General features: G+C 48.8%; 1 protein-coding gene, 1 long non-coding RNA gene and 1 other non-coding gene across 7 annotated transcripts in view; 1 reads left to right on the forward strand and 2 right to left on the reverse strand.

Moving 5' to 3' along the window:
- LOC136378291 (uncharacterized) overlaps positions 1 to 11316 on the forward strand; it is a 35806-nt gene that overhangs the window by 18742 nt on the left and 5748 nt on the right. For all 3 annotated transcript variants that reach the window (XR_010746597.1, XR_010746598.1, XR_010746599.1), the window contains one exon: positions 6692 to 6826. This is a non-coding gene — a long non-coding RNA (uncharacterized lncRNA). The remainder of the gene's footprint in view (positions 1 to 6691; positions 6827 to 11316) is intronic.
- The window catches only part of RFX2 (regulatory factor X2), a 115321-nt gene that overhangs the window by 6593 nt on the left and 97412 nt on the right, over positions 1 to 11316 (reverse strand). For all 3 annotated transcript variants that reach the window (XM_066344866.1, XM_066344847.1, XM_066344856.1), the window contains 7 exons: positions 9636 to 9751; positions 8494 to 8612; positions 8042 to 8154; positions 7530 to 7684; positions 5762 to 5859; positions 4365 to 4514; positions 3237 to 3445 (listed from right to left, as the gene is read on the reverse strand). In XM_066344866.1, the coding sequence (XP_066200963.1) occupies positions 3237 to 3445; positions 4365 to 4514; positions 5762 to 5859; positions 7530 to 7684; positions 8042 to 8154; positions 8494 to 8612; positions 9636 to 9751 (960 nt within the window). The remainder of the gene's footprint in view (positions 1 to 3236; positions 3446 to 4364; positions 4515 to 5761; positions 5860 to 7529; positions 7685 to 8041; positions 8155 to 8493; positions 8613 to 9635; positions 9752 to 11316) is intronic.
- Positions 1788 to 1894, reverse strand: LOC136390175 (U6 spliceosomal RNA). The gene has a single exon (XR_010748610.1). It is a non-coding gene; the product is annotated as a U6 spliceosomal RNA (small nuclear RNA).

The following is an 11316-nucleotide window of genomic DNA, read 5'->3' on the forward strand; positions in this document are numbered from 1 at the left end:
ATGCATCTGACATCTCAGGCTGTTCAACACTGTCTGTTTGCTGCTGCTTTGTTAGGGGACCCCAGGCCCACATGCTTCCCATCTCTGGCCCACCCAGCTTGTTCCAGCCTCCCTTTCTCTGAAACCCTACACTGCCTTCTGTGGATCGGGTGCTGGTACTCTGTACCCCTCCACCCCCAGCCTCAGCATCTGGTACAATGCTTCAGCTCAAATAGATTTTCTGAACTATCTCCATGGTTGCTTGGTATGTTTTGGGTTCTCCACATAGGCCAGTAGCTTCGTGCAGTAGGAACATCAGCGGAACTCCACCAGGAGAAGCTCAACCGAGCTTTGTGACTCCCCATGATGTTCCTGCCCACCCATTTACTGTTTTTGGTGGATGCTACAGAAATAAGTCCCTTAAACCTAATAAAATGAAGTCAGGTAGTGTTTCAGTCCTTATAGAGAAAAACACCCCCTGTCACAGAGGCAAAGACCCCTTTCAGCATTAGCTGCATTCTTGCTCTTGTTTGCACATTTCTGCATCATAAGCTCATCCTGCTGCTCTTAACTCTCAGATCATGACTTTCCCTTAGACATGCCACCACAGGGATGCTGTCTCTGTACCCACAGACTCAGAGGTGCATCCCCTTGCTTGTCCATCATCTCAATGTTACTATATAGTACATTTTGGCTCAGTTGGCGTTTCCTTATGTGGCAATGGGTGTTAAGCTCACAGATGAGCCAGTCTGTATATTAAGTTTACATCTTCCTTGTTTATTCACCTAACCAGCATTTAGGTGCTGGGGATACTACAGTGGACAAAAGCAATGTTCTGACTCTTGGAGAGTGTGCTTGATCACAGAGGAGAGAGAAAACAGAATGAGGTGACATGTGACCATAAGAAAAGCAGGACATGGGTGACAAAGGATAAGATGTGTATAATTATTTACGAGGTCTGGAAGGGCCTCTGTGGTGGTGATCCAGCCACATGGCTATGTGGCAGAATGGTGTTTGAGGCAGAGGGAGAGTAGTACAAATACCCTTAGGTGGCAAGGTTAGAGTAGAGCATGAGGAGGGAGTTGGGAATGGAGTTACTGGGCAGTGGCTGACAGACCAGTGAGGTTGTTTTTTTGATAAGAGCCAGATAGTAAATATTTTCAGCTTTGGGACCACATGGTCACAGCTGTGTTAAAGATCCATAAATAAATGAGTATGTCTGAGTGCTAATAACACAGTTTTGCACAATCAGGTGAAGGGTTGTCTGACCTGCCAGCTGTAGCTCCCTGGTTGGCTGGATTGTGCATGGCCTTAATGCCTTAGAATGACTACCATTTTCCTGGAGTTAACTGCCTTGTTAAAAGAATGCTCAATTTTCCATGTATTTATCACTAACTGAAACCAGGACTGCCCTACAGAACTGCCAGGTTGCTGTCAGCAAACACGATTCCTGTCTTCTGGGCAGCGTCCCTCCTGAAGCCCAGTCCCTTTGCTCCCGTCTACACAGGTGGGAATTGCAGCTTGGAAACTGCTTTCCTCCAGAATTCTGAAGATACTGCTTTCTTGCTGCCTAGCTTCTGCATTCTGGTTCAGTCAGAAGACATTGTTCTGGTTCCTAGGCCTTCAGTATGGCCTCTGCTTTCTCTTGGAAGCCTTTATGGTTGTCTTCCAACCATGCTGTCCTGAAATTCCACAGGGATGCTCCTGGGGGAGGCTGTCATTCATTGTGCTGGGAATGTGGTGGCTTCTTCAGTTTGGAGACTGGTGCCCTTTAGTTCTGAGATAGCTTCTTTTTTAAAAAAAAAAAAAAAAAAAAGGAACACTTCACGAATTTGCGTGTCATCCTTGCGCAGGGGCCATGCTAATCTTCTCTGTATCGTTCCAATTTTAGTATACGTGCTGCCGAAGCGAGCACACTGAGACAGCTTCTTGATTACAGCTTCTCGGTTTTATTTTCTTCCATTTTTTCTCTCACTTAAAAAAAACTTCTATCAGTTGGATATTCGACCTTCTGGATCAAATCCTTTCATTTTTCTTTCATGATTTTTCTCACATTTTTTTTCTTTCTCCATATTATTTTCTCTTGTTTACTTTCTGTGACAGTTTATGTGTCAACTTGGTTAGGCTCTAGTACCCATTATTTAATCAAACAGTGGTCTAGGTGTTGCTGTGAAGGCATTTTGTGGCTGTGGTTCACATCTATCATCTGTCGACATTAAGTGAAGACTACCCTTATAACATGGGCCTCATCTAATCAGTTGAAAGGCCTGCAGAGCAAAACTGAGGTCTCCCTGAGGAAGGAATCCTACCCATGCCTGCAGTGTCACCTGCTGCCCGAGAGTGTCCAGCCTGCTGGATTTCAGACTCTGGCTCCCACAGCTGCATGAGCCAGTTTCTTGAAATAAACCTCTTTATATATTAATATATACTAATTGTTATTTCTACTTTATATGCAATTATGATTAACTATAATATGTTTACATATATAATTAAAAGTATATATATTCTCTGATGCACCTCACCCTTGCCTAGTACCATTCTGTAGGGACACATGGACCATGGAGGAACTGACACCGATTTCTGCCTCCTGCTTGCACTTGGCTGTGAGTAAATAAAGCCTGATGGTTGCTCCCCATCTGGGTCACTGACCTCACTAAGCACCGCAGCCTTAATAAGAGTTATTGCATCAGTGGAGAACAGTGACAGCTTATTGAAATGTGAAAACTGGACTCTCACTGATAGCAGTAACTTCAACCAATACTCCAGCCTCCAGGTATTAGTGGCTCAAATTAGAAACTGAAACATAGATGCTTGGAATCCCTTGTGCTGGCTGGAAATGGTGTGGATTGTCTGTATTTAGTAATGTTGTGGATTGTACCATCTCCCACACTCTGCTCTCATGCATCTCCTATCGGCCGCCATAGCTGTCCTGTTCCCCTTGTCCTGGAGTTCATGCCTTTTCACCACTTTACTGCCACTTTGTGGGGTTTGGTGGGGAGCAGAAATAAATGCATGGGCTCAAGCTGCTGTGTTCCTCCAGGAGGCCTGATGACAATTTCTGTCTGCTGAAGCCAGCCACCCACTTTTAGGCCATAGGGGCCCTCTGGGTTTGGCCCTGGAAGCCAGCCCACCAGGATGAGGCCCACAGATGGGGTCCTGGTTTGGGTGTTTGGCCACTCACTGAAGGTGCAACAACCTCTGGAGCCCCCACCCCTTCCTGCCCTCACAGAGTTCTCAGGGAGATCAGGGGTACTTACCTATAAAAGGACCATTTTAGCAGGAACTGCCGGGCAGCCTTTGGGAAGCTGGGGCTGCCCGCGTGCTGCTTTAGGACCTGGGTGACCACGTTGTCAAGCCAATTGGCCCACTGGTCCAGGGAACTCTGCTGCTGCAAGGTCAGCTTGAAGTCCTGCTCCAGCCGCTGCACCACACTCTCCTTGCACTGACATACCCATGAGGCTTGCTCCTGCGGGTGCCAGGGCGGTGGGTCAGTGACATACCAATACCATGGGTGAGAACAAGGGACCCTAACTGTGGCCACCTTCTGAGCACCAGCTCCAGGCCCAACTTCATGCATGTATCCTAACCCTTGGCCTTTTCCAACTGCACTCCAGCACCATTATACCAAATTCACAAGGGCAGAGACAGGTAGACTAGAGAGGGTACCTTCCCCTCATATAAGGACTTAAATCCAGGCTTCTTGGATCCATAGCTCTGATTATACCATGTCTTTTATTTTATTTTTTTTATTCATTTTTAGAAAGGAGAGAGAGAGAGAGAGGAGACAGAGAAAGAGGAGACAGAGAGAGAAGGGGGAGGAGCAGGAAGCATCAACTCCCATATGTGCCTTGACCAGGCAAGCCCAGGGTTTCAAACCGGCGACCTCAGCATTTCCAGGTTGACGCTTTATCCACTGCGCCACCACAGGTCAGGCCATACCATGTCTTTGTGTTTTATTTTTGAGTGGTCACTCTTGTGAATGTGTGTGTATATTTAGTGGATAAACCCGGGCCTGAACTAGAGATAAATACAGTAGCAGGATCCATTTGTTCACATCCTGAACTGTTCTAAGCCCAAAGAGAGAACCATGAATGTGGCAAGAGGGAGGCACATTTTTAAAGAAAACGAACCAAGGTGATGGTCACAACTCCTGGAGGCTAAGAGTGGAGACCTGGGGTCTCTGGGTGGGCCAACCCTGACTCTGGTTCATGCAACAGAAATGTGTGCTGGGTGTGCTGTGGGTTGAAGCTTGTGCATTTATGCATTTTTTTAGAGGTGGAAGGCTAGGTCAGAGGGGTGGGAGTGATATAGATTTCACCCCTGTTCTGTAGCCTGGCCCAGGAGCCTCATCCCAGGCTATGGGGAACCACGTTGGGGAAAGTCACCTGCACATTGGCAAAGTCCACGCGGTTGAGGTCACTGAGCATCTGGTTGATCTGAGAAGTATTCTGAAGCACAGCCCGGGCTGCCTGTGCCAGGTGATTGAGGGATGTGTATCTCCGCAGCGTCTGGGCAAAGGCACTGACCACGCCGACCTGTGGCCAAGGACAGCATGAGAGGGTGAGCTGCATGCACACACTCAGGGGAAGCCTGTTCTCTCTTCTCCTTGGCGGGTAGGTGGGGTGGGGTGTGCACAGGCTCAAGAACAGTTCAGGGGCAGGGAAAAGGGAGCGACCCTTCTGACAATCTCAAGGACCCAAAGAGTGAGAACCAGTGAAAGACACAGATGTCACCAGTGCTCACGTGGCATGTATCGCAGATGCTGTGGTATCACTAGGTTAGAACTTAATTACTTCAGCTCTCTGGAGGAGGTGGTGAGAACACAGGTTCCTGGGAGCTGCTGGGTTAGACTCTGTGGGGTTGGCTTGGGAATCTGTGATTTACCAACTACTTAGGTGATTTTTTTTCCCCAAAGTTGGAAATGGGGAGGCAGTCAGACAGACTCCCACATGCGCCTGACCGGGATCCACCCGGCATGTCCACCAGGGGGCGATGCTCTGCCCATCTTGGGGCGTCGCTCGGCCACAATCAGAGCCATTCTAGTGCCTGAGGCAGAGGCCACAGAGCCATCCTCAGCGCCCGGGCCATCTTTGCTCCAATGGAGCCTTGGCTGCAGGAGGGGAAGAGAGAGACAGAGAGGAAGGAGAGGGGGAGGGGTGGAGAAGCAGATGGGCGCTTCTCCTGTGTGCCTTGGCCGGGAATCGAACCTGGGACTCCCCACACCAGGCCGACGCTTAGGTGATTCTTTAGCTCCTTAGCCTAACAGAATTTCAGGCTGTAGGCAGGTAGACTAGATAGCCAGAATCTGGCCTCGTACATGGTAGCTCCTTAAGAAATGTGTGTGAATGGTTGCAAAAGGTTATTTTCTTTTTTGCTTGTGTGCCAAATCTCCCCATTCAATTTTTATTTGTGGCCAAGACTATAAAGTAGTAAGGGGTAAAGCAAGAAAATAAAATTCCTGTCTTTTCATGAGCATAGAACATTTGATCTGCCGTGAGTTGACCCAAATGTGTCACATCAAATGGCATCTTCCATCATGCCCCTCCCTGCCAGCACCTATCCTACAGAAACAGCATCTTCAGGACTTCCTGAAGGGACCACTGACCCTCAGGACACACAGGAGTGACTAGCTTTCACTGGGGCCCAGTGGTCCAGTTTCCTTGGAGCAGAGGCAGAGGAGCCCCAACCCTTCCCAGCACAGCAGGGCCTGTGGGGCTCCCAGGCCTCTTACTTCTGGCCACCAGAGTAATCTGAAGGCCCAGACCCCAATCCCAGGAGTTACCTTCGTCTGGATAACCTGTTGTGGGAAGTCGCTCATGGCGTTCGTCAACCAGCCTTCCAGACTCTTGGCAAAGTTACGAATGGCCTGTGTCAAGGTGCCTAGGAGATGGAATCACGATAATAATGAGAAAGGCAGAGTCTCATGCACCAGGATCAGCCATGAGTATATGAGATGCAAATGTATTAAAAGTTACCACCCAGCAAGCAACACAGAGAAAAAGAGAACGGAGCAGTGCAGGCATGGGGGGCAATTTGGGATACTTCGTGAGGGAAGCCTGATGAAAGAGTTAAGGCCTGTCCAGATTGTTCATCTCTGTTCACCTGTCTACATCAGTGGTTCTCACCCAGGGTGATCCTGCCCCCAGGGGACACTGGACAATATCTGGGGATATCTGTGGATCTCATGCCTGGGGGAGCTCTTGGCATGAAGTGCACGGGGGGCCAGGGATGCTGCTCAACCCCCACCATGCCCACGACGGGCCCACAGAGTGACCTGGCGCCAGTGTCAGCAGTGCTGAGATGGAGAGACCCTGATACACATACATATGAATATATTCTACCCACTTCTCAAATTTATTTTGAGATGGCTTACAATAAGAAACAAGTAATAAAGACTCTTTAAAAAAGAAAAAAATCCCCCGATATAAAAGTAATATACCCCAAACTTAAACCTTAATATAGACACTCAGTTGCACACTACACTTAACAGTCGTCCGGCAGGCAAGTCCACAGGATAAACGCAGTCGTTATGCCGTTTCCCATTTTCTGGTACAAAAGCAGCAGACCGGTTCATTAAGACTGGGGATTTCCAAGAGTTGACACAAATGTGCATAGATCACCTGCCAGGTGCCCACTGGAGTCATTGATTAAGAGCGAGGCCTCAGTGCTCAGCTTGCTTGCCCTTCACTTGGGACAATGCTTCTGCCCACAGGATGCTGGAGCCCACGGGAGAGCCTGGAAGTCAGAAGCTGGCACAATGGGTCCCCCCTGGTGGTGGACATTGTCACCACCCTCAGAGGCCTGTGAGGACCTAGGAAGGACCCCCAGCATATGTCAGCTCTAACAGGTAATAGCCATAAGGCCCACAATTTCATTCCCCCCCCGCTTTCCTCAATTAAGTATGCCAGAATCTGGAGAAAGTTTTATAGAGTCCTTCCTTTGGTGCCAATGAGTCACGGGTTTGGGAGGAAGCTGAGCTCAGCCTCAGATCAAACCTGGGGGAAATTGATTGAAAGCGGATTCAGACCATCCTCAGGGCTTTGAGCAAATGCAGCAGTCTGGAGGGATAGGGATGTCATGTGACTTTGGTCCCACCCTCTAGAATATCCTTTTGGAGACATCAGAAACCCAGAACTCCATAGCCTTGGGCAGCAGCATGAAGCTCCCAGGCATCCCCAAACTACGGCCCCCTGCCACACTTCTGGAAGGGGCACCTCTTTCATTGGTGGTCAGTGAGAGGAGCACTGTATGTGGCGGCCCCCCAACAGTCTGAGGGACAGTGAACTGGCCCCCTGTGTAAAAAGTTTGGGGACCCCTGCTCTAAGCCCAGCACAGGCCCAGGTGGGCAGTGACCTTTACTAGAGCCACAATGGGCGCTCCCTCTCTCTCTCCTTGGGTCAGTGACAAGGAAATACACAGGCAAGGGTGAGCATCTTTCTAAGTGACTAAACTGCTGCTCTCAGTGTCCCAAGTCTGAGCTGGACCTGACAAGTTGGCTGCAGGGGTGCAGGGACAGAAAGGAGAGAAGGCAGGTTAGGTAAGATGCTTACTGGGCACCGGCCGCAGCACATCGGGGATAAGGACCTCCACTAGGGCCTGGTAGAGGATGTGGTCACAGCTCCTCATCCACTTAAGGATGGGTTCACATTTACACAGAGACACCAGCTTGTCCTTTGGGAGGATGGTAGCTTCAGGATCCTCGTCACTGTGGTAGAATGGGGGAAACAATGTGAGCCATGGTCTGGAGGCCATGCAAACCCTGTGCCCACCCTGGCTCATATTCCCTACATGGGTCATGCTGTCTCTACCCCTGCCTGTGGCCGAGGTAATGACTCTGTGGCCACTGCTAAGGTGACTTCTCTTTGTGATGACATATGGTCACCAATAAAATCACTCACTTGAAACAAGTGAGTGGGCAATGCAAATTACAAATCAATTGTTATAAGTATAAAAACAACATGTAGTTATGGGGGGAGCGCCAATTCTTGGAAAGTTGACGCATTTGTCTGTGGGTTGCAATGTGGCTTTCTTTGGGCCTATCTGGGGTGGCGATGACAGGTACCTGGCCGGTAGAGAGGCAGGGCCATCGCTGGAGGAGGCTTTAGAATTCCAGAAGGAAAGCCACAGCTTCTCAATGTAGTGGAACTGAAGGTTCATCACAACATCTAAAGTTGCCTGCAAGTAAAAATGGCTGGTTAGATGCACAAATGTGCATGTTCAAAATGGTGTGGATCACATGTCATCAATTGGGGGGAGTGTCTTTTGAAATCTAGAGGGAGACTACAGTGGAGATGGAAATGGATGAAGGGGCACTGTTCAGGGGCAGATATTCTATCTGCTCTTTGGCTAGAAAGAGCAGGGACCTCCATGTTGTCAGGAACATTTGGGGATGTATGAGAGTTTGGTGGTCCTGGGGAGACATGCTGGGCTCTGTACCAGGCCCTGAGTCTCCCACTGAATCTCCGCTGTCCCTGTGTGGGCTCTACCCAGGGGCCACCTGGAGGGGGCAGTCACCTCACAGTGCCGCCGATAGACTAACTGCAGGGCCTTGACGTCCTGCAGTGTGATGCTCTCCTGCAGCAAGAGGCTGCTCAGGTCAGGTGCAGGGAACTCCGGGAAGACGTGGGAGACATCTGGGGGCATGGAAGGAAAAGGGGTCGTCAGGAGACCTGCAGAAGGTCAGCATGCAGAAGCCGGGCTGGGAGGCCCGTGTGCTGAGGGATGCTGTCTGGATGTGCCAGGAACAGCTTGACAACCCTAGGATGGCATCCTGGCTCCCATGAACAGCCACAGTTTTTGTAAGCTTTGGTTTTCTCAGGTCCATAATAGGAATAGCATCATTACCTCTCAGCCACAGGAAATATGCCGAGACAGACGAATCACTGAACTAGAGCTTCGGACACAGTGAGTGCTCTCATCCTAGCATAGGGGCCAGCCAAATAAGTGCACCTGGAAACAAAGCTGGCCCTATGGGGACCTCCCAGGCCTGACAACCTCTCCAGAAGACCCAGCACAGGAGGGCTCTGTACAGGCTCAAAAAATACACCATAAATATACCCAGGCCACTGATGTCTCAAAGTGTACATGCTTATGTCAGTGATCCCAGTGCCCTCCCTGGGTGTGTCCAGGTAGCAGGCTCTGAGTTTGGAGGCAATCTCAAGAAAGCGCTGGGCTATCTGGGTGAGGGTGGGGACGGTCTCTTCCATGGCTCCCAGGGAAGAGGGTCAGGCAGCCCTATGTGAGGGCACCCACCGGGAGGGGAGAAATCCAGTTTTAGGAGGGCCTTGAACATCCAGGTAAGCAAGGAAGAGAACATAGAAGGGTAGCCAAGTCCTGCTGCTGCTCTGAGCCTACAGGTTTTAAAATAGGACATGTAGTCTTCTCTCTGATGGGAATTTCATTTTATTATTATTTTTTGATGGTCACTTTGTACATTAATTTTGGGGGCATACGTTGATGGTTCTGAAATCTCAGGGGGCCTCAAAGAAGGTTTTCTAGAACTTTCTATGTAAATGAAAACATGTCATACAAGAAAACTATTTAATACACGTCTCTAGATGCTGCTGGTGCCAAAACCCACAAGTACCCAGAAGTGCTGAGGAGACCGGGAGCTTTCACAGCAGGCCTGCCCCCAAGATGGGGGCGTCACTGCTCACCTATGTATTGCTGGTGGTGCTGGCTCTGGGCGGCCATGGCCTGCTCTGGTGTGCTGTGCAGGCCGGTGTGTGAGCCATTGTCCCCAAGGCTGTCCGACTTCTGGGCTGGCCGGCACCTGGGTAGGGGACACACGTGCCACCATGAGGCCCCAGCAGCACTGCCTAGAAGGGGCCCAAGGAGCAGAGGGCTGAACAGGATGCAGTCTCGTGTGTGTGTGTGTGTAATTTTAAAATAATTGTGGTCAAATACACATAACAAAATGTGCCATCTTAATAATTTCTAACCATGTAGTTCAATGAGTTCAATGTAGTAAATATACATTAAGTATATTTACGTTGTTATACAACCATCATCACCATCCATCTCTAGAACTTCCCATATTCCCAAACTCTATTCCCATAAACACTGACTCCCACCATCTACTTTCTGTCTCCGTGGATCTGACTCCTCTAGAGACCTCCTGAGCCTGGACCTCCTACAGTATTTGTCCTTCTGTATCTGGCTTCTCTCACTGAGCATAATGTCCTCTAGGTCCATCCCCATTATCACATGTATCAGAATGTCCCTCCTCTTTATGATAGAATATGTATATTCTATTTTGTTTATCCATTCATCCACTGTTGGATACTTGGCTTATATATATTTTATATATATATATATATATATATATATATATATGATATACACACACACACACAGTATTCTAATACTTTCCTCTTAGAAGACAAATGAACTTCTTTACATAGAATCTCAAGTATCTTACTATTATATGGTCTTAAAGGAAATTCTGAGACTTTCCTTTTGCCCTGAGCCAGAAAGCAATGGATAGTCTGCATAGGTAGCAAACTGAGAAACTTGAACAGAGAAGGGCTTCCCAGGCCACTTGTCACTCTTGAGCCCAGAGGGATGCTTCAGGTGGTGTGCATGACAGGAAGAACCCAGCCTGAGCTGGGAGTGCCTTTGTAGAGAGTGGGGCCAGGCTCACTATGAAGAGGAAGAAATGCCACTGATATATTTATGGACCACCTTACTCAGGGTGGTTCCAAGTATTGCCACAAAACACGTAGCTGCTCCTAAAATTTGTGCTTCCCGGTATATAGATTCATAGGTATTTGTAGGGGCCAAAATCAAACAACAGGAAGCTCTTGAGTCCATGTCTATGGACCATAAGGGTCAGGACGGTTCTGTTCTGATGTATTGGCTCTTGGAGACTCTCTTCTGTGACCTCCAACTCCTGTGATCAGCCATGTGGTTGGGAGTCACTGTGACACTTTACAGCAGCTGAAATGGGATTTTGAGCCACACAGACTGGCAGAGGTATGAAGGTGCCATGTAGGGGTGAAGGGGCACAGTACTCACCCTAGAATAGTCTGGACTCTGGAGAGGGAGCCTGGGGGACTGGAAGGCTGCCAGGGTGGTTACATTCAAGTGAGAACCAGAACCAAGGCAAACTACAGCTGTTGAGGGCCATCTCTGCCACTTGTTTTGTAAATTCACATTTCAGTGTCCAAAAATAAAGTTTTATTGGCACATAGCCATGCCTACTCATTTATGAACATCTGTGATGGCTCTCATGCACAACAGCAGACTGCGTAGTCATGACGTGCAAAGCTCAAAGTATTTGTTCTCTGGCTCTTTACAGGAAAATTTGCTGACTCCTGCCTTAAAAGATGAGTAAGT

Source organism: Saccopteryx leptura, chromosome 1 (genome assembly GCF_036850995.1).
Source record: "Saccopteryx leptura isolate mSacLep1 chromosome 1, mSacLep1_pri_phased_curated, whole genome shotgun sequence".
Taxonomy (NCBI): Eukaryota; Metazoa; Chordata; class Mammalia; order Chiroptera; family Emballonuridae; genus Saccopteryx; species Saccopteryx leptura.